The 23,195-nt window shown below is 45.3% G+C and overlaps 1 protein-coding gene across 1 annotated transcript in view; it reads right to left on the bottom strand.

Moving 5' to 3' along the window:
- Positions 1–23,195, bottom strand: part of PKD2L1 (polycystin 2 like 1, transient receptor potential cation channel) — a 65,487-nt gene that overhangs the window by 8,192 nt on the left and 34,100 nt on the right. Inside the window, exons 7-13 of the mRNA XM_089507940.1 lie at positions 22,656–22,826; positions 21,186–21,367; positions 19,674–19,794; positions 12,817–12,915; positions 10,649–10,770; positions 10,316–10,433; positions 1,951–2,087 (exon numbers count right to left, since the gene is read on the bottom strand). Of these exons, the coding sequence (XP_089364066.1) occupies positions 1,951–2,087; positions 10,316–10,433; positions 10,649–10,770; positions 12,817–12,915; positions 19,674–19,794; positions 21,186–21,367; positions 22,656–22,826 (950 nt within the window). The remainder of the gene's footprint in view (positions 1–1,950; positions 2,088–10,315; positions 10,434–10,648; positions 10,771–12,816; positions 12,916–19,673; positions 19,795–21,185; positions 21,368–22,655; positions 22,827–23,195) is intronic.

Here is a 23,195-nt window from a genome sequence, read left to right as displayed (position 1 = left end):
GGATTTAGGTCAGAGGGAGGGCAGAGGGTCAAACATGCCTCCCCTTCATCGGGGTGACAGAGGAAGAGGAGGAGAAGGAAGGAGCTAGAGGAAGGGTGCCAAGAGAATTGGGGTGACAGATGGAGCTGGGGGTGCCAAGGGCAGAATCAGAGTCATGAGGGAGCAGGAGGAGGAGAAGGATGGAGCCAGGGGTGCCAAAGGCAGAACTGGGAGACGGAGCAGGAGGAGGAGGAGGATGGAGCCGGGAGTGCCAAGCGCAGAATCGGGAGACAAAGCAGCAGGAGGAGGAGGATGGAGCTGGGGGTGCCAAGGGCAGAATCGGGGGTAATGGGGGAGCAGGAGGAGGAGAAGGAAGGAGCCAGAGAAAGGGTCAAGTTCAGGGTAGGTCAGAGGGAGAACAGAGAACGGAATAAACCTCCGCTCATGCAGGCAGCTTTCTCTCTCTTTTTATTTTATTTTATTATTTTTGACAGACTATGTGAATGATTTTTGGGTGATACATATAGATAGAATGTGTGTGTGCTTGTGCTACATTTCCCTTCCATTTTCTGTTGCTCCTGGAATGGCAGCCTCACTTTGCAGGGGGCTTTTTATTATTATTTTTATTATTATTATTTGTAATATTCGAATGCTACAATTCGAATGCTTGTGCTACATTTCCCTTTCATTTCCTCTTGCTCCTGGAATGGCACCTTAAGAGGCTTTTTAAAATTATTATTTTTAATATGCGAACACTACAATGCAAATGTTGCAAATGTTTCCCTTTCAATTTGGCAAATTGATACAAGAGTGAATGCTTTTGCTACATACAACAACACCACATACACACACACACACACACACACACACATTTTTAAATTTGACAGAATATGCCACTCTGCTGCCAGTTTTTTTTAAAAAAGGAGGGGGGAAAGCACCCATTCCATTGGCCAATTGCTTTAGGAAATGTCACCTTTGACGGAAGTGGAAGAGAATTTGATTGACAGTAAAGGAGCCTTCTTTTGAACCGGTATCGCAAATGTGAACTCTCCGCAAAGAGCTGCAAGGGCATTCAGGGGTAAATAACCCCGATTAAGGTAAATATATAGTGGGCACTTGCTTCCGGACAGATTCAGGAGGGGGGGACCCGATTCTGCCCAGTTCCATCCAGCGCAAATAGGTGAATGTGAATGGGGCCTTAAAAACAGGAGCTTCAAGACATAAAGACCAGCTGGGAAAGAAAAGCCTTCAATCAAAGCCATGTGAACTGGAACTATAAGACACATATGAAAGACTTTTCTTTTTCAGCAGGACTCTGTCCAATTTAAAATTATATGGCAGGAAATAAATTTTATGAAATAAAGGCCCATTCTGCACGGGCCTATAGTACGCGCTCCACGCATACTAGGGTTAGAACTCTAATATGCGTGGAGCGTGCACAAAATGGCGGCACCCATTCCACACGTTGCGCGGGGCAAATGACGCTGCGAGTATGCCATTGGCGCCTCGCGATGTCATAAGCGCTCCGCAACAAGAAGTGCCATTTTGCATCTTCTTTTTGCAGTGCGGAGGACCCGCACGGTTTGGACGCTGGGGCTCCTCTGCGCTGCAAATGGTGGCGGCGGCAGACCGCCTGTTTTGGGTGGTCTGTAACACACCAACGTTATTTGGGAGATATATATCTGTATTTTGATATAGCTTTGGCCCCATACAGACAGACCAAAATTAAGCTGCTTTGGGTCACTTTGGAGGTATGCTGTTTAAATGATGCATATGTCCTAAGAGTACGGAAGCCTCACCAAAGCCACGATCCAATCCTAAGGACTGGAGCACAGCTTTGGCGCAGCTTCTGGACTCTTAGGACACATGCATAATTTAAACAACATATCTCCAAAGTGACCCGAAGCAGCTTTATTTTGGCAGTCTGTATGGGGCCTTTGATAATTAATAGCATAAAATAAAAGTAGAAACCTTTGGAATTCTTCTTCAGACACCAAGCTAGATTTGTTTGCTAGATTATTTTTTGTATCTCCAAAGCTAAGGGTGTCTTCCAAGCTGTTGTCCCTGAAGGATTTCCCCAAGTTCTCTATTTCTTCATTTAGAGCAACCTGGAAAACAAAGTGTAGGCAGTTATTTCCCCCCATTTTCACACACACACACACACACACACAGATCACATTGACAGGCCAGTATGGCTCAGTTCTTAGTGAATGCTTCTTCACTGAGTTATTCCAGAGAGAAATGCCATTCTTCTAAAATAGGTTTGAAAGAGATGTGATGGACTGTTTCAATCTGAAAAGAAAAATAAAGTTTTGTGGCAGCCTTATGGCTAACCAGTTTGTGAATGCTGCCTCATTAGACAAACATTTATACAAATGGGGAAGAGTTCATGATGTGAAATGAAGAGATATGCAAATACATGCTAGTATATCTAAAGAGATGTCATATAGATGAAGCTGGACAAAGCCTGTTTTTTGTTGCTCCAGAAGCTGGCTAGTTTGGGGTGAAGGGCAGATTGATGGCTGGTTGCCAGGAGGTGTAATACCCAACCCAGCTGTGTTTGATGGGCAGCATCAAACTGATCTAGTCTAGTCAGGTTTGGTTGGTGAGAGTAGGCTAAAGAGTGCCTAAAAACCTGCCAAGTGTTTGATTTTAATGTAACAATACTAAGCTTGAAGTTAACTCACACAAGATGCTTTATTTCTATGTTTTTCAACAAAAGTTATTGTTTGTTTTACAGTGGTTGATTCTGACTGAAGTAATTACTATAAACCCATGATGGCGAACCTATGGCACGTGTGCCACAGGTGGCATGCGACACCATTTCGCCAGGCACAGAGTGAGGGAGAAGGTGGAACGGGCGTGTGCCCGTTCCACCTCCTCCTTGCCATTTTCGGGCCTCCCACTGTCTCTCTGAGAGAGCGGGAAGCCAGAAAATGGCGCCTGGGAGAAGGAGACAGGTGCGCGCATCTGGCTCCTCCTCCCAGCCATCGTCCCTCCCGGCTTTCCTTTCATGCGGAGGAAAGGGCCGAAGAGAAGGGGGCTGGGATGCGTGCCCAGCCTCCTTCTCCTCGGCTTCCCTTTCCTCCGCATGAAAGGGCTCCATGGAGCCCTTTCGTGCAGAGGAAAGGGCTGAAGAGAAGGAGGCTGGGATGCGTGCCCAGCCTCCTTCTCCTCGGCTTCTCCTTCCCCTGTTCGCCCTTCCAGACCCACGGCTGTGCTGCCATGGGTTTGGGAAGGCGAGGAGGGAAGGAGAAACGGCCCTGTGCCAGCTTCTCCTTTCCCCCGCTCGCCCTCCCAGACCCACGGTTGCACGGCCATGGGTTTGGGAAGGCGAGGAGGGAAGTAGAAACGGCCCCATGCCGGCTTCTCCTTCCCCCGCTCGCCCTTCCAGACCCACGGCAGTGCTGCCATGGGTTTGGGAAGGTGAGGAGGGAAGGAGAAACGGCCCCGTGCCGGCTTCTCTTTCCCCCGCTCGCCCTCCCAGACCCACGGCTGTGTTGCCATGGGTTTGGGAAGGCAAGGAGCGAAGGAGAAACGGCCCCGTGCCGGATTCTCGTTCCCCCGCTCGCCCTTCCAGACCCACGGCTGCACGGCCATGGGTTTGGGAAGGTGAGGAGGGAAGGAGAAATGGCCCCGTGCCTGCTTCTCCCCCCGCTTGCCCTTCCAGACCCACTGCAGCGCTGCCATGGTTTGGGAAGGTGAGGAGGGAAGGAGAAGGGGCCCCAGCTGGAGGCCAGGGAAAGGATGGGGGGAGAAGCCCTGCCCCTGGAGAGCGGAAAGCCCCACCCCCTGGCACACTGTCCCTGCCCCCGGGGTGTAAGCCCCGCCCCTGGCACACGGTCCCTGTCCCCAGGGGAAGAAGCCCTGCCCCGGCACGCTAACCAAGAAAGGTTCGCCATCACAGCTATAAACTGTAAAGAAGACCATACACTTTATCTAAAATATTGAAACTAATTTAGGGAGACACTTGGGCCCTTATATGCTTAGGGATAGTGTTCAGTTGGTAAAAGCAGGGCAAGCTTTAGTGACAGGGGGACTTCTGATGTTGGAAGGCAAAAGTAATCTAGGTCTTTAAGATGGTTCTGTCACAGGTGGTACTGAGATACAGAAAGAAACAATTATAACACTGTCATAAACCTTGAAAGGGCTAGTTTGGCATAACAGCTTGGCCTGAGTATACTAATATATCGGCTGGCTAAGCTGCTAGGCCATTAATTGTCTCTATAGTGTGAAAGCAAAAAGATGCCTCTTTTGGAAAAATTGGTTCATTTGAATACAGAGACTTTTTAAAAGACAATTTCACACTGAATACAAAACTAATGAAAACCAGCATTTCTAAGATGTTTATCACACTATACTCTTAAAGTGCTACTATTCCACTTTGACTGCTCTAGCTGCCTCCTGTTGCATTCTGGTATTGGCAGTTTTAAGGAGGGGTATTTAGAATTCTCAGGCAGAGAAGTTCTCTGCCTGAGAATTCTAAATACCCCTCCTTAAAACTGCAAATCCCAGAATGCAACAGGAGGCAGCTAGAGGAGTCAAAGTGGAATAGTAGCACTTTAAGAGTATAGTGTGATAAACACCTTAGACGATATCACTTCTGTTCAATCTTCTGTTAATAAACTGGAATTTATGGCTGTATCCCAATTCGGGTGTCTCCCATTCCACTCTGGAAATTCTTTTGTCATCTCCCCTTTTTTCTTTATAATTTTCTGCTTTGCTGTCTGGAACCTGGGCACTTTTTTGTTCTAGTAAGCATCACTATTACATCATGACGCTGTTGAATGAAATGAGATCTTCTCAACCATGAACCATCCCATCTAATGCTTCTTTTTTTACCACATCAGGACTCCACTTTGTTAGGACTTGGACGATATCACATGGGAGGAATGTCTCTCAATTTCAAAAGAAAAGAAAGCAGGACCAATTCAAAAATTAATGCTATTACGCGGATGGTTATTAAATGCGCAGAAGAACACAGCACCCATCCCAAAACCAAAGCATTGTGAATGCAAAAGAAATTATCTTATGAGTACGTACCCTTCGTAGTCTAGAATTTGAATTAGCATCCCTGCACACGCACAGTGAGGGCAGAATCAGATTGTGACCTTTTTACACTTCAGGTGGGGCTTGCCTCCGGTTCCTGTGGTTTTGCCTTGTTTCACGTTATTTGTCCATTCATTACCCTTTATTTCATGTTATTTAGGCAATTCACATTATTTGTACATTCATTACCCCTTATTTCATGTTATTTAGGCAATTTATCAATTCAAAACCAGTCCAAAGCTACCTTGTACTTGGTTTGAGCATTGGACTCTGACTATAGTAGGCAGGGATCAACTGCCACTGGGTGACCTGGTGCAAGTCACACTCTCTCAGCCTCCACAGAAAATGGCAATGGCAAATCCCATCTGAATAAACCTGCCAAGAAAATCCAAAAAGCAGGGTAGGAGTCTCCAGATGGTTGTGTGTGTGTGTGTGTGTGTGTGTGAGAGAGAGAGAGAGAGAGAGAGAGAGACTGTGTCTGTGCCTTTAAGTCTCCAGCTATGGGGAGGGGGGGGGGAGAGAAAGAGTCCCTTCCATATGGGAGAACTTTGCTACAGTGAGGTTGTGGCGGGCCTGGGTTCTCTCTAGTTCTGACCTGGTCCATTGGGAGTCCCCTTGAAGGCAATGGCACTGCCTGAGTCGGAGGAGGGGAAAAGGGGAGGGAAGCCATGCAGGAACCAGACTTGGAGACTAAGGCTACATCCACACTGGAGAAATAATTCAGTTTGGCACCGCTTTAACTCTTTGTGGCTCAAGGCTATGGAATTCTGGGAGTTGGAGTTTGTTGTGGGCACAGAGCGATGCCCCTGAGGGGAGGAAAACATACGCACATTCCCCAAGCTGCAACACTCCATCCTCCCCCAAAGGAGGAGGAATGAGAGAAGAAGAACTACTCTTTGGGGGTAATTGAAAGGGGGGAGTTTTATCTCTTTTTGAAGCCCTCTGGCCCTGGAGGAAGGCAGGAAGGCAAAAAGGTCCCTGAGGGTATTTGGCCACCTTAGGTGATAAATAATTTGGCACCCCTCCGGTAGCCCCTCAAAGTGTAGGAAAAATGTAGGGCATGATGTAGGACAAATTGTAGGACATTCAAGAAAAATGGAAGACATGACCAACTAGAAGCCAAAAACATAAATAAAATACAATGTAAATTCATGTTTCTCAGTCATGCTCAAAATGGAAGACATTTTGACATGCCTATCAGCACAACTCCAAGACCCAAATTCACAACTACTAATTCATTGGGGACAGAAAAAGAGAGAGAAAAACAACAGCACATGCAAGGAAGCCTTGGAGCATTCTGAGCATTGGAGCAGTCTCTGAGACCAGGGTTCAAATTCTGGCTGAGCCAAGCAAACCCACTGGGTGACCTTGGTCAAGTCACACTCTCTCAGCCTCAGAGGATGGCAAGGGTAAACCCCATTTGAAGAAATCTTGATAAGAAAACCCCAGGATGAGGTTTCCATAAATTGGAAATGACTTGGAGGCACAGAAGAGAAACAACACTGTTTATCACACAGAGGTTTTTGCAGCTCTGATCTGACGTGACCGCGGGCCCAACGATGCGAATTCATGTGATAACGTGATGTATTATCTCACGTGATTGCTTTCTATGGGGGAGTCATTCCGTGGCACTTCGGCAGTGATTTCAAAGTGACTCCTCATTTTGGTGAATTCGGTAACAAGCGAATTCACAGAAATTGCTTCTAAGCTCACTTCAATTTCACTCTGAATTGGTCTGGTGTGGAATACAACTTTGCTTCTGTCCTGGTACACCCCCCCCCCCAAACCTCCAAGGTCCCACATTTTCCATGATGCTGCACTGCAATTTTGCCCCAATTGCTTCCATTGCTCAGAAGGGTAGATGACAGGGATGGCTGGGGGGAGAGATGGGAGCAACGGAGGGGGCCATCGGAGGCTGGGGGGAGCAACAAACTCCTATTCCCAGAATTCCATAGCCTCTAGCCAAGGACCCCACAACATACTCCAACTCCCAGGATTCCATAGCACTGAGCCAGGAGAGTGAAAGTGGAGTCAAACCAGATTATTTACCCAGTGCTGATGCAACCTAAGAGAAGGCAACTGTTACAAAGGGAAGGAGAATGGACTGGATTCAGGGAGGTAGTACTTTAGGAAGCATGGAGAGTAATTATAATAATTATAATTAAAAACCCCAATAATTGTTTTTATAATAATAATAATAATAAGAAGAAGAATTTAGTTTGCTGAGGCACCAGAGCTCTCTGGCAGAGAAGGCTCAATGTCTCAGGACACTACAGTTCCCAGAATTCCATAGCACTGAGCCAGGACAGTTAAAGTGGAATTAAACCGGATTATCTCCCCAGTGCGGATGCAACCTAAGAGAAGGTAACTGTTACAAAGGGAAGGAGAGTGGACTGGATTCAGGGAGGTGGTATTTTAGGGAGCATGGAGAAAAAGGGCAACCGGATCATTTCTGCAATCCTCCAAAATGGGTGTCCTTCAGATCCAAAGGATTTACCTTGAAGTAAACCTGCAGCTTCTACACTGATTATTTTGCAGTGAAAGAAAATAATAATAATAATAATAATAATAATAATAATAATAATAAATCCTTAGTAATAATAATAAAGGGTTGGGGCTCTGACATGGAGGATAGATGTAGATGTGGATGAAATGGATGAGGAGAACGACAGGAGGATAGATGTAGATGTAGCTGAAATAGATGAGGAGAATGACAGGAGAATAGATGTAGATGTAGATGAAATAGATGAGGAGAATGACAGGAGAATAGATGTAGATGTAGATGAAATAGATGAGGAAAATGACAGGATGATGTAGATGTTCCGTATTTTCCGGTGTATAAGACGACTGGGCATATAAGACAACCCCCAACTTTTCCAGTTAAAATATAGAGTTTGGGATGTACTCACCGTATAAGACTACCTCTCTTCCAACGCACATCAAATAAAAATTAAAAAAACATCAGATTTGATTACAATATGATAATTTAAATTCAAATGCTTATGACATGCAGGTCCTTAGTAGGAAACCTTGTTGTATACAAAGCCTGCTTGGATTGGTCAGTTCTCCCTGCCTGCCCAGTGCTCCCTGTCTCCAAGACTATCAGAGCGGTAGCTGCTTTCGTACGATCGCCCCACCATATGCGGTGACCGCAGATTCTCCAGTCCAGCTCAGAAGTTTCAGCACCTGCCCTATAATATGACACCCGGCGTATAAGACGACCCCCGACTTTTGAGAAGATTTTCCTGGGTTAAAAAGTAGTCTTATACGCCAGAAAATACAGTAGCTGAAATAGATGAGGAGAATGACAGGAGGATGTATATGTAGATGAAATAGATCAGGAGAATGACAGGAGGATAGATGTAGATGTGGCTGAAATGGATGGGGGCTCTGACACAGAGGACCCATTTGGATTTGGCTGCCAGGGATGGGAAAATAAAAGGGAGGAAGAAACATGAAGCAGTCTTTCATGTGAGGCTAGCATTCACATGAAAATGGAACCAGGACATGGCTCCCTTCTTCACCCCAGAAGTGCAAAGGTTCACGATGCATCCTGAGCCCCACTGAGCATGCACAAGGGTCCCAATTCGAATAGTTGAATCCGCATGGTATGAACCGGTGTGGTAATACAGTTTGCATTCACTCCGCTTTGTGTGAATCCGCATCACATGAATTGCCTTGGATTCAATTCCCCCTCAATTCGGAAGGACAACGGAAGAGCAACCAGGTGTGATAAAACATATGCATTATAACATGAATTTGCATAGCTGAACCAGGAGTCACCCCGGATCTGAACTGCAAAAACCTCTGAGTGATAGAAACCAACCACAATATGAGAAGGCAGCCAAGGTCCAAAGTGCACTGCGGAAAGAATCCAGTTTGAGACTGCTTTAACTGCCCTGGCTCAGTACTGGGGAATTCTGGGAACTGAGCCTTCTCTATCATAGAGTTCTGGTGTCACAATAAACTACAAATCCTAGAACTCCCTAGCACTGAGGGCAGTTAAAGCAGTCTCAAACTGGATTGTTTCTGCAGTGTGTCCTGGACCTCCATTTGGCAATTGCTCTTGGAGGGAAGGGTGGGATGGAGGAGGACCTCTCTCTGGCTCTCTCTGGCCTCCTTGCCATGTCGCCCCCCTAAATTTTGGCACCCTATATGCATGAGTTGGCCCTGCCTGAGGGGCACAAGGGGCCAGGAGCAGGGCAAGCCCCAAGCCCACTGTTTTGGACAGAGCGCCTAATGGAGAGCCTCCTCCCCTTCACTCTGTCCTCTGTGAAAAACAGCTGCTTTTCCTCCTGGCTGCCGGGGAATCATGGGAATTGATATGGCGGGGGGGGGGGAATACCAGGGCCACAACAGACATGCATATCACACCAAACAACACCAAATTGAATGCAAAGTAGCCTGGGAATAGGATTTGTGAATTCGCTAGTTCACTGAATTTACTTAATTTTGGATTGATGTGGAATTGCGTTCCCATTGCCAGTGATAGCGTGAGATAACCCATCACGCAATAACGTGAATACCTATGATTGTGTTCGGGATGACATTGGATTATACTTCCAATTTCCATCGTGTGATAACAACCTTTGTCTCCCAGTTCCCTAGTTCTTCCAGCTGAAGTGTGTGTTTTTCAGGGAAAAAAATGATCACCAGGCTGCTCTCCATCCATCCATCCATCCATCCATCCATCCATCCATCCATCCATCTGTCCATCCACAATTCCGTATCTCCTGTACAGCCTGAATCCAGCAGATTTATTTACTCATTTTGTCCCTTTGCCCTCACGTTTCCTCAACAAAAACCCCACATATCTCAAGGCACTGCCTGGCTGAGATCTTACAAGAAGGCCTCAAAGTATCTAAGGCAGGATACAGACTGCCCAAAAGGGCGGTCTGCCGCCGCCCTAGTTTGCTGCATGAGGGAGCCGCAGCGGACAAACCGCGCGGCTCCCTCGCACAGCAAAAATAAGTTGCAAAAAGCGGCTTCTTTTTCTGGCACCGTTGTGACACCGCAAGGCGCCAATGGTGCACTTGCGGCATCACAACTGCGCCAAGACGTGCGGACGCTAGGCATCCATCACGTCAAAATGGCAGTGCCCATGTGTATAGGGTGCCGCCATTTTTATGCCTCCGTCACGTGCGAGGGGCGAGGGGCATTTGAAAGCGCTGCCCCTCGCATGTGACGGGGGCACCCATAAATGGGACATAGCACCCATTTAAATAGCGCTTAAGTTTAGCAATTTAACCAGCGCATATTAAATAAATCCTTTCTCTTTCAACCTTACCCTTTTCTCCTCCAAGTCATTTCGCATTTTCTTCTGCTCCTCTTCATCAAGAATCTGGTTACCATCTTTATCAAACTTTGCAAAGGTTGCTGTGATTTCATGCTCAGCATGGCCAAGCCTAAGGAAGGAAGCACAAGAGAGTGAGTGTGATCTAAAATGATTTGAATTTTTTAAAGAAAAAATGAAAGAACTGGCAAAATGATTTGATCCTCCCCCTCTCCCCCATAAGATATATGATGATCTCTTGCTTTAAAAAAAGTTTGATGGTAGATCCTAGTCAGGAGTGTGAGGAACAGTTCAGAGAGTCCATTGTATTGCTCTGAAACTACTTACTTTCTCAAGCTGTTTTTGAAATCCTCGAATTCCAGCTCCTTGGTTCCTTTCTGCAAAGCTTTCTGTACATCAGAGATACGGTCCTTTTTCAGTTTCAGCTTGAATAGTGTTCTGTTATAGCCCTACAGTGAAAGGATGCAAAGAAGAATACTTTTGATGCTGCCGTGAGCAGGCACAAAAGAAAAGAAAAAAAGATTGACAACCGAATTAGTCATGTATTTTGTTCTAATGTTAATCATTAATCATAATTCCTGCATATCACTGAATGTCATGGTAATAATAGTGACATAAACAACTAGCAAAATTAAAATTACACTTTTAAATTACAATATCATATGAACAGCCTTAGTGTATTTACATATACATAGTCTCATGTGATTTAAGTGAAATTTTTGTAAAATGTGATTTTTTTTAGAGAAAATTTAAAAAGAATAAAATTTTAAATTAAAAAAAATGTAAAAAAGATTAAAAAATTAATTTTAATTAAAAAATCACACTGGGATCTCTAATTTCTCCTCCACTGAGCCTCACTCCACTCACACCATCTCCTTCAGCATTTTAATAGAACACAGGCAAATGCCACAGCCCATTTCTGCCTAAAAGCATATGTTTGAGGAGTAGTGGTGCCCCCTCCCTCTTAGGGTATCACCTTGTGTGGTCTGAACCACCACCACCCCGAAGCCCCCTAGTGACACCACCGACTTGTACCAGCAGTACTCAGAGGAAGGAGGGAAGTCTTCCCTTCTCCCTGGCTCCTGGCAAGAGGCAAAGAAATGCGTCAAGACTCAGAACTTCAACAACTATATTTTCCAAGAACCGCTGGGGCTTGCTGTATGGGCATGCAGAATCTGAGGCACTTGAGAAAAGGGAGAGAGGAAAGCACCTCTCCTTTCTGCATAGATGCTGAGTTCTGCTGTTGGCTCCTCAAGTAGAGCTTTTAAGAGGAAGAGGAGAGGTTATGAGGTAGGATTAGTGGAAGAGGATAAGAAAGTTCAAGCTGGCTCAGAGATAAGCCATCTTTCTTTCTTTCTTTCTTTCTTTTTTTTTTTTTTAAAGAAAAGAAATAAACTAAAATATTTGGAAAGAGATATGGGAAGAAGAATTAGGATGTAAATTTTGTGAAAATGAATGGAATAAAATTTGGGAACAAAGACATTTGAAAAATGTATTGGTATGAATTAAGGAAAAGTATAAGATGTTCTAGAAATGGTACTTGACACCAATGAGATACATAATATACTAGATAATAATTCAAAATATTGTTGGAGAGGATGTAATGAAGTAGGATCATATACAGTGCATCCACATCATACGCAGGCATACGCTGAAACCTGTGTAGATCCATACAGGAACACGCGGGGCGCAAGTGGTGGCGCGTCCCATTAGAAATAGAAAATATTATGGATATAAGAATAGATAGAAAACCAAATATAGTATTCTTATCACTGTATAATGATGTAGAATGGAAAAAAGAAGAAAGAAATCTTGTAACAAATTTGCTTACAGCAGCAAGATTAATTATAGCAAGAAGTTGGGAAATGAAAATAAATGTGAAACTGGAGGACTGGTATAAAGACGTCTGGCAAATAGCGATTAATGCTAAATTAACAGCTAAATTGAAAGAGAAGAAAGGATTATGGAAAAGAAATGATTTTGATGAAATATGGAAAAAATTTATTGAAAAAGTATTAAGAAAAGAAGATGGTAAATTACCTTCACGAGATGAATTAAAATTTTGGTTGGAGTATATGGATGTGAATGGCTCCAGGGAAGGGGTGCACTGAAGTGATATTTAGTATAAAATAAGTAAAGTGTTAAAGCATATATCTGAATGAAGAAAGTGTAACAATTTGTATTGTAAAATTTAAAAATATTAATTAAAAAAAGAGATAAGCCATTTCCCTACTTCTGTGGAAACAGGTAACCTTGTTTGCAAGTCAGGGCTTGGGGCATCAAGTGTTGAGCTCTAAAGTTGATCTCCCAGAGTTACTGATCTTTCTCCAAATCCAGTTTTTTTTCCTTTGCCAGATTCTTTGTATGACAAGGTCATCATGCCCTTTCCCCATTAACCTTCCTGTTAATTTTTGAGTAACAAATTCATTCAATGAGCAAATCTTCCATAATTTAATCTACAACATGGGAAATATATTTGAAATGAGTGAAAGAACCTGTTTCAGGATATCTGACAGTTGCAGTTCATTTTTCTGGTTTGAAAGCTCCTCTTTGACTTCTGAATAAGTGTCATTGATGATAGCTAGGAACATGTTCTGTGGAAAGAAAACATAGGTTCAAATAAACCTACCCAAGTGATTAAGACACGTGCAATGTTTTATTCTCTGTGGAGCTTAGAACATTCTGTTCATGTATTTCATTTGCAAGAAGTTAAAACTGTTTTCAGTATTTATTAGTAAAGGACAATAACAAGTAAAATTGCAGCTGAACAGGCAGAATGCCCCACATGGTTTAATTCTCCTTTTCAAGTGATTAGCCTGATGCCTCTTGGGCCCCCCAAAAAGCAGCTTATATTGCTACGATTCTGACTCGGATTTTCCCCCCGAGTCGTATTCGAATCTGCTCCCTCGTTCCCATTACGAAAGGGGACAAACGGACTCGGGTTTTTTTGACCCATGTTCTCGTTCCCATTGAAATTATCTCAGTTGTACAGTGGGCCCTTGGTATACGTGGGGGATCCGTTCTGGACCCGCCCCCCCGCATATGCCAAAATCCATGTATGCTCGTCTCATTGTCCCCAATGGTGGCGCGCATGCACGCGCGCCACCATTGGGGACAAAAGTCCCTCTCCTCCCCTCCTCCCTCCCTCCCTCTTCCCCTACCTGCTTACCTTCTCCATCGCCACGCCGCTGCCTCCCAGCACCCTCGCCTCCTCCTCTGCCGCCACCGCGGGAAAGGCCGGGTGCTGCTCTTGGAGGCCAAGAAGCCTCCAGGCCTCCACCCGGCCCTCTCGCTTCTTGGCCTCCAAAACCCCCACCCAGCCTTTCCCCTGGCTGTGGCCCAGGCTGCGGCAGCGAAGAGACAGTTCCACAGCACCGGCGAGGAAAAGGGAAGGAGGGGGAGGGAAGGAGGGAGGCAGGGAAAGAAAGAGTTGGGGAGGAGGGGAGGGGAGGGGAGGGGAGCCGCCATTGGGGACAACTTCCGGGTTTGCCATGCGCCTATGGTCAAATCCGTGCATAAAGAGGACCGACTGTAATTTGAAGCGGACTTTTTTTCTCCCCATTCCCATTGCCCTTCCAGAACCTCTTTTTTTAAAAGCAGCTGTCAGTCAGGCGCCTAAGTGCTTGATGTCACAGCCAATCAATCGCTTAGGTGCTTTTCTCCTCTGGGAAAGGGAGAAGAAGCCTCTATTCCCCCCATGTCCCTTTGCCTCCCAGGCTCTCCTATGTCTTCCCAGAGTGCCTCTGGGAAATGAGAAAGGGAGCCTCTATCCCCCCAAGTCCCTTTGCCTCCCCTATTGCTCCCTGGGCTGTATGGTGGGCGATCGAGCAGGCATGTAAAAAAAAAAGAAAAAATAATAGTTAAAAATGGTGTTCCATGGGTCTCCTCACACATCGATCTATGAATGGGGAGCAGGGGGGCGTAATGTGTTTACCGTATTTGGAGGTCAATGTAGCAATTTGCTATGTTTGGAAACCTGACAGAGCGCCAAAGCGATTGAAAGCTTAATTAAAAATAAATAAATTTATCTACACATGCAATCGCCTTACCCTGCTTCCCACTCCACCGGGGGAAAGGCTATGCGAACGGGAGAAAATGGCGCTGGTAATGCAGGAAAGAGAACAAGCAGGTGACACCCCCAGGCCAGCCTCTTGAGCATTGCTCCTCCTATCCCCAAGTTCTCAAATCAGACACCCTTGTCATTCCCATTCATTTGCCCCGAATCAGACTCAAGAGGTGCAGGAAAAACCTCTAAAAATGTGCACCCTTTTTAAACCGGTTTATCCACCACTGATACAGGTTTTCCAAGGAAAAATTGAATACATGAGGATCAGATCCAAATTCCAATGGGAACGAAATTGGTACAATGGGGATCGAATGTGTGCTCAAATGGGAATGATGCCCCATAATCTGCGTCTTGAACTGCTTTATAAGCCAGTGGGAACGGGGCCTTGGAGTAACTTTTGTTTGTTCTCATCTCCCAGAGTCTGCCAGATTCTGGGACCACACTGAAAAAAAACCCATCCTCAGAAAATGTGGAATCTTACAACAGACTCAGTACATGCTAATACCAAGTGGAGTCAGCACCCCTAGTGGACACTTGGAGGGGAGTAATTGCTACTACAGGTGAAGCCCGCTGAATCTAGTTATCCCAGGGTGACCAGATGTCATAACCACAAAGGTAGACAAGGCACTAAAAATGTAGGACATTCAAGAAAAATGAGGGACATTACAGAATAAAAGCTAAAAGCACTCATATAAATATACATTCATTTCATATGATTTATCTACCTTTATATTACAGCTGTGGGAAAAGACTGGGTGTAGCCAAGTCAAAGGACAGCCGGTGTAAGTGTCCAGGAGGGCTAATGCTGCACTCTCAAACACATCCTCCAAGCATTTTTTTTTCATTTTTCATAATGGCAGTGATAGTCCTGCATTTATTTATGATTTTCTCTAAGACATTGCAAAAGGTCTTGGTGTACATAAATGCAGAATCTTCAGTAAATTTAGGTTTACCATGCCCTATGAGGAATCACTTAGGTAGCTGGGGATGTTTAGCTTGGAGAAGAGAAGGTTAAGAGGTGATATGATAGCCCTTTTTAAATATTTGAAGGGATGTCATATCGAGGAGGGAGCAAGCTTGTTTTCTGCTGCTCCAGAGAACAGGACCCGGAACAATGGGTGCAAGCTCCAGGAAAGAGATTCCACCTCCACATTAGGAGGAACTTTCTGACAGTAACTTCCTGTTCAACAATGGAACACTCTTCCTCGGAGTGTTGTGGCATCTCCTTTCTTGGAGGTCTTTAAGCAGAGGCTGGCTGGCCATCTGTCAGGGATGCTTTGACTGAAAGTTCCTGCATGGCAGAAGGGGCGTGGACTCTTCCAACGCTATGATTTTATGATTCTAGGTTTCTCTATTGAGATCTTGTATGGTATGCCATCTCAGTGGCTGTTAATATGGTGGAGCTCAAAATTAAATCCCTTTACTTAGGGTTGCCATATCCCGCCGGGGGGCGGGACTTTCCCGGTTTGGGGTGGGTCCGCACGGTCCCGCCCCGGTTTGGCCCCGCCCCCGGGACACCCCCCACCCCACGACGGACGCCAAGCAGGGAAAGGAGCCTTGCCTCCGTTCCCTGCTTGGCCTCCTCCGCTGGCGTGGGAAGCGGCCTGACAGCAGGAAAGGGTCTCACCTCGGCGAGGCCCTTTTCCGCTGCCTTGTCGCCTCCTCCGCCGGCGAGGGAGGCGGCCTGGCTCTGCTCCCTGCTGAGTGGGGGCCGCCCGCGATGGCGGCGATCGCAGGCGCCCTGCTCCCTCCTTCCCGGCCTCTATGGAGGCCCAAACCTCCATAGAGGCCGGGAAGGGGAGTGGGGGCTGCCCGCGATCGCTGCGAGCGCAGGCGCCCTTCTCCCTGCTTCCCGGCCTCTATGGAGGCCCAAGCCTCCACAGAGGCCGGGAAGAGGAGTGGAAGCCGCCCGCGATCGCCATGATCACGGTGAGCGCAGGCGCCCTTCTCCCTGCTTCCCGGCCTCTATGGAGGCCCAAGCCTCCACAGAGGCTGGGAAGGGGAGTGGGGGCCGCCCGCGATCGCGGTGATCATGGCGCCCTGCTCCCCCTTCCCAGGCTTCCCTGCTGCCTGGGAGACATCCTCTCCCAAGCTCCAGGGAGGCCTTGGAGCAGGCTCTGCGGCTGCGGAGCCCCTTCCCAGGCTTCCCTGCTGCCTGGGAGACATCGTCTCCCAAGCCCCAGGGAGGCCTTGGAAGACTCCGTGGTTGGAGCTCCGGCCACAGGGTCCTCCAAGGCCTCTGCGAGGCTGAGGAGGCCGCTTGTCATCGCTGCGATTGCCGCGATGACAGGCGGCCCCCACGCTCCTTCCCGGCCTGGGAGCAGGCCGAGGCTTCCTCCCAAGCCGGGAAGGAGGAGGACAAGGTTTAAAAATGTAGGACCTTTTATAAAAAAAAAAGGTCCTACATTTTTAAACCTTGTCCTACATTTGTCCCGGTTTGGAGGTCCTCAGCTATGGCAACCCTACCTTTACTTGAACGTTCACATTCTTTGGAAATAAGTTGTGAGTTAATGAGCTATGCAATCCTATGTCCATCTACTCAGAGGAAAGTTCTTTTGAGACATTGAGTCCCATCATCAGTTCATAGAGGATTGCATTAGTAACCTTTTCCTATAAACCCTTTTCTATGCCAAGTTTCTTTGTGTGTGCGTGTGCATGTGTACTTTCAAGTTACCTGTTATCATCAGACCTTCCTGAGGTGCATTTTGGCTGTCTCTGGAGCATCCCAAGCACGAAGAGGAGAAGAAAAGAATGCAGGAGGAGCCTTCTCTCAGGCAGCATCCACAGACCAAGCTGCCCTGCCCATGCCATCTCCAGCCCCAACCAGCATTCTGGCCTGCTTCTGCTGGACAGCAGTGGCAGTGGCAGCAGGAGGAAGCTACAGAGGTGGTGACATTCAGCTGGTCCTTCCTTTCTCATTCTCTGTCCACCCTGCCTTCTGGCTTGTGTGAGGTACACATAGGTTCCTTTCCCCTGCCCCAACCAGCCTGGCTAAGTCCACCACTCTTCCTGCTTCTTGCCCCGTGACCTCAGCAGCTCCCCCTCACCCATGGTGCCCACCTGGGCCTTTGCCATCACTGCCATCTTGCCTTTGTCCTGTTGCATCCTTTCCTTCTCCTTCTGGGACCAGCTGCATTGTGAGAGGTGGCTCTTGAGTGGCTAAGAGCCACAGCAAAAATGAATGGCAGGGGAAGGGTTCACTTGGTGGAGCCTCCTCTTCTCTCTCTCAAAATGGAGGACATTTGGTAATTCTTCCTATCCTAGACCTTGTCCTACATTAAAAATGTAGGACATGTTCAGGAAGAGAGGGACATCTGGTCACCCGACACCACCTTTACCTCTGTTCTTCCTCTGTTCTCAGTAATCCTCCCGGAAATGATAATTATAGGCCTATGCAAGAGTTCAGAGTGCTTATATGAAGGCTAAATCACGGCGATGATCACCACCACCACCATCACCACCTTTAAGACTAATTTGTTTTTATTTTAGCATGCGCTTTTGTGGATATAAACCACTTCTCCAGATGCAGTACTTGAACCTGCAGCTGAAGAAATGGCTTTATAGCCACAAAAGCTCATGCTAAAATAAAAACCTGTTAGGTAGTGTCACATTTCTTTCTCCTCCCCACTCCTTTCTTCCTTTTTATGCTGCGAGAGACTAACATGGCTACTTTTTTGCAAACCACCACCATCATCATTTTATATAATGCAATCCAATGTACACAGTGCTTTACAAGTAAAGCAAGAACAAAGCAAAACAAACAAAAATCCCAGCCAGCTCTGCCTAAAATACAGTCTAAAATGCACCCACCCACTGACCTACACGTAATACAAATATAAATATAAATATAAAGCGATGTACTACATTTGTAAAACAAATTATCCAAACAGAATACAAAAAACAGTGCACCATAATACAAAGCAAACTGACAAATATATAAAATGAAAATATACAAGATGATAAAGCAATATTAAACTAAATTCCAGAACAAAATAGTTTTTAATTGGGTTTCAAAAACGAGGAAAGGAGCATTACAGATGTTCAGGAAGGCAATTCTAGGAGCATGGAACAGTGAGTGAAAAAGGATAAAGCTGAGCCAAAGAAGAAGAAATCCTCAGTTGACTATGGCACATTAAGACCGCCCATTTGGGGCGGCCTGTAACCGGCCCTTTCCCCACCGGATCGGGGCCTCAGCTGCCACAACGGCAGCCTCTGAGGCCCCGATCCACCGCTTTCCAGGCTGTGGGGAAGCTGCAAAAGGCCGCTTCCCCGTGGCCTGGAAAGGGGTGTCCTCAGGGCTTCAAGCCCCGAGGACACCCGATGGCGGCGGGGAGGAGGAGAAAGGGGCCGCTTGGCCCCTTTCTCCTCTGCATCGTTGGCGCAGCCATGTAAAGGCTGCGCCCAGCGACGAAAACCCCAGAAGGAGCTCCATTTCGGAGCTCCTTCTCACGCCACGGAAAGGGCGCTCTAGGTGCCCTTGTGCGGCGCGACGACGTCACAACCGCGCCGCCTCATTTGGAGGCGGTGCGGTGGTGACGTCATAATGGCAGCCCCCGTGTGGAACGGGCACCGCCATTTGGTACGGACTGGGTCCGTACCAGGGTTAGGGGCGTCAAGAAGTGATGCCCCTTCCTAACCCTAGTACGGACCCAGTCCGTACTTTTATGCCCGTCTGTAACGGGCCTGTAGTTCCTTAATAAAACACTGAGCAGGCTGGTAAAAAAAGAAATGCCAACTAAAAATGATGGGGGCAGGTAATTAAAACAAGAAGCCTGTACAGAATTATAAAAGAAATAGGCAGCTAACAGATAGTCAAAAGTGGGGAATTTATGATCAAAATAATGGGCCAAAAGGATAACCTTAGCAGCAGAATGGTCAGAGGGCTAAAATCAGATAAGGGAAGAATATAGGGAGCAAAAGAAAGAATAAAGGAGGACATCTGGTTAGACACTACCTTCACCTCTGTTCTTCATATATAAAAGGAAGAATGAATATATGAATATATATATGAAGAATATATAAAGGAAGAATATAGGGAGCAAAAAGGGGGCAAACAAGCCTTGTTTCTGTTCTGATTTTTTGTTTGTTTGTTTCAGCTTTAAATGCTCAGCAGCCACAGTTTTAGCATACCCTGTGATCCAAGTCATTCTGTTGTCTTCTTAGAATTTAAGGTTAGGAGGACAAACCAATTCAAGAAACAATTCAAGGAACCTCACATAGGATGTTACAGTATATTAACTGGTCTCTATAAATGGGGAACAATTTAGAAAAAACCAAACAACTTACCAATAGCACAAAGAAGACAAAGAAGACATAGGTGACAAAATAAATAGGCCCCAAGATCCTGTTGGCATTGTCAATTGCATTGTAGTCAAAATCACCAAGGATGATTCGAAACTGGGTGAAGCTAGACAACAGAAAGGGAGTAAAATTCGATGGCTTGTAGGGTAGAGCAAAGATTACAAGTGATAAGTAAGGATGAACAAGTGGATCCCTGGATTGTATTGCATTGCCACCTCCTAAAAGGAAGAGGGCCTTTGTTCAGGACCTCCACCCAGTCTGCAATAGTCTTGATCATTCTGTTCAGTCTTGGTTATTCTGGTTTTTATTTGTGAGCCACCTTGGTTCCCTTTCTGGGAAAAAAGTGGCATAAAAATTAATTAAATAAATAGGTTTTACAGAATATCTTTCTTCTGACAACCCAGCTTTTCAGACTTTCCTTGTTAGTGTATTAGCATTGTGTTAAAGAATGCACATTAGGGCCACAATCAAGTCAGAACACACAACCAACACAAGAATTTTGTCACCTTCTACTTATATAATTTCCTCTTGGGAGTGCCTGCCAGCCAGAACAGATGCTGATAATGTTGTTCCGGACTAGCAGGTATGGCAGAGGTTTTAGAAGAGGAAAAAGGAAAAAGCCCCCCCCCCCCTTTATGGCTTTCTTCCCTGAATGATTCTCTCACTGTACATTTAAAAGCTTAGATCTAAGGCAACCCAGGCTAGCAGCTAATACATTCCCCGCATACATAAATTTGCATAAATGTGCACACACACACACTAATTATAGATAGATAGATAGATAGATAGATAGATAGATAGATAGATGGTACTTTAAGACTAATTACTGTAATTTAAATGAAAATACAGTATCATGGATTCTATAGCTTACAAGAGTTTTAGCCCCCTGAAAAGATGGAGGAACAGGGTGCGGGGAGGGACAGGTTGTGTGGAGAGGTTAAGGGAAGGCAGTCAAATAACTGGCAGGTAGGACAAAAGCAAAGGACACTTTATCCTCTTCCCAGTCCCAGTGACTAGATGCTGCTTTTGGATAACTACTGCAGAAGCAGTGATCCCTGTGTATGTGTGAATGTATGCACACACAAATTTGATGGCAATGATAGTGTAAAGGGCACAATAGCCATAAAACAAATCTAGGTAGCAAAGAAAAATGACAACTTCTACTGATAAGGCCTACCATTTTCTCTTTTGTGCATGTCTTTTAATAATCAGCACTAACAGTTCTGTAGATCCAGATTCAATGCAACAAGAATCATATGCAGAATTGTAATGATAAAGATAAGCATAAGGTCTTTTAATCCAGTTTGTGTTCAGCTGGTTACTTGAAACCCCTCACCCATTTACCTGCACAATGAAGCTCCAGAATATTACAATTGCAATTGTAAGCAGGTGGGTGGCATCCCATAATGACATGCTTAGGCATATGTATGGATGACACAACTCTAAGAACTTTTAAAAAGAGAAGCAAAACAAGAAAGTAAGGGGAAATATACTCACATGCATTTAACAAAAGTGCTGAAATTTTCCACTTGAGTCCCAAAAAGAAGATATCCCAATTGTGCATATGCAAAGAAGACAATGAAGAACATGATAGCAAAGCCCAGGATGTCCTTGGCACAACGGGCTAATGTGGAGGAGAGCTGCGTCATTGTTTTGTTAAAGCTAATGTATTTAAAAATCTGGATTGGGAAAACAGGAGGAAAAGACAGGTGAAAGTTAAGGGACACCAACTAGAAATACTATTGTTTGCCAAATCAAATAATCTTTAGGGCAGAGGGGCTGTTACCATCTCAATCTGGAGACATAAGCATAGTGCAAAGTTTAGAGGCCAGATACACACTGATTCCTGGACATTCTGCATGGTTGATGGGGAATGTGGGCTGTAATTCTGTCTGGTGGTTCCCCTGGTATGTATCATATTTTACTTTTTTTTACTTTTTCTGAGATCTACTCTATACTTGTGGCTGTGGTTTGTCCCATTGTTATTGCAGTAGTTAGAATGTACATATTCCATTTGTGTATTCAAATTGTTTCTCACATATTATCTTTTTGTAATTCATAGGATTATACTCCTCAAAATGGGAGTGTGACTGTTATCCCTGTAATCCAAAAAGGGAGGTGCTGAGTAGGCAGGAAGAGCACTTGCTGAGGCCCATGCAGTGACTGAGCCCTTTATCAAACGGGAGGAATTTCTCTTAAATTCGAATGAAAAGATAGTGGGTCCAAAACGCATTCACTTAAAGTCGCTAGTTTCATGCAATTACGTGAATATGCATTGCATTCAAACTGGCTCCCCATTGCCTGAAAATAGCATGCCATTGCCCAAATTTGTGTGGGGCAGTCTATCACGCAACAACGTGAAACCACATGATTGCGTTCGAACTGACTTCCCATTACCCAAATTTGTGTGTAGTGGGTTATCACGCAATAACGTTAAACCCCATGACTGTGTTCAGATTGCCATCGGATTATACTTCCAATTCCCCTTGTCTGATAAACCCCTGAGAAAATGACAAGGGATATTCTAGTAAAGACTTGCCTGACTGTTCTGGTAGCCTTGATACTCCCTCTAACTCAGTGATTCCCAAACTTTAGTGCTCCAGGGGTTTTGGATTTCAGCTCCCAGAAGCCCCAGCCAATTTAGTCAAAAGGAATTCTGGGAACTGAAGTCACAAACATCTGGAGGGCCTATGTTTGGGAACCACTGCTCTAACTGGACATCAGCACACCAGTTTCCTCCTTTAAAACTATCACTCTCTTTCACCTTTTCCTTTTTACTTTCATTGGCTCTATAGATCTCTTCTCCCCCCCTCCTTTTATTTAATACTTTATTCTGGTTTTACTGCTTTTCATCTTCCCACAGCTCTGTCCTCCTTAGTGGAAGGAAATCACTTAGCACCGATATGATGTTTACACTTATAAGCAAGTTGGACAGCAAAGAAAGGCTTAGAGGAATTAGTGAAGTACCTTAATCCAGGCAAAGAATAGGTTCACAGCATTCATATTGTTGTACTGGGTTTGCCAGAAAGCCAGGAACTCAAAATCTGCATAGATGCAGGGGTTTCTCAACAGCTGCCCCATCAACCTATTGACTTCAATGGTGCGAAAGATGTGGAATGCAATAGCTACAATAGAAAGCTGGGAAAAGAAGTAGAATTCAAAGGACATTCTACATAGAAGAGGCACAATGTTTCCAAAAGCCCTGTGGCATGAATTTATAATAATGTTATATAGCCAGTCATACACTGTAATGATACTGTATTACTGCATGATACCTGAAAAAAAAGAGTAGAACTGTGACAATAAGATAATAAAGCATGGTGTGTCACTGCTAGTTAATTAAAATGCACATGATTTGTGCAAATGTGAGAATATAAGGATATTTAATGAAGTGAAAGTTGTTTAGAATAGTGTATCTTAGACCTAATTCGCACTTACCTCTTGATTCGATTCCTGCAATCAAATTCCTGTGTTCAGCAAACACAGTGGTGCCCACTATGTTTGCAC

This window comes from Sceloporus occidentalis, unplaced genomic scaffold, assembly GCF_023333645.1.
Source record: "Sceloporus occidentalis isolate IW3139 unplaced genomic scaffold, rSceOcc1.0.p SCAF_2, whole genome shotgun sequence".
NCBI classification, from domain to species: Eukaryota; Metazoa; Chordata; class Lepidosauria; order Squamata; family Phrynosomatidae; genus Sceloporus; species Sceloporus occidentalis.
Note: the sequence above shows the minus strand (reverse complement) of the source record. Positions and strands in the feature narration are given on the sequence as shown.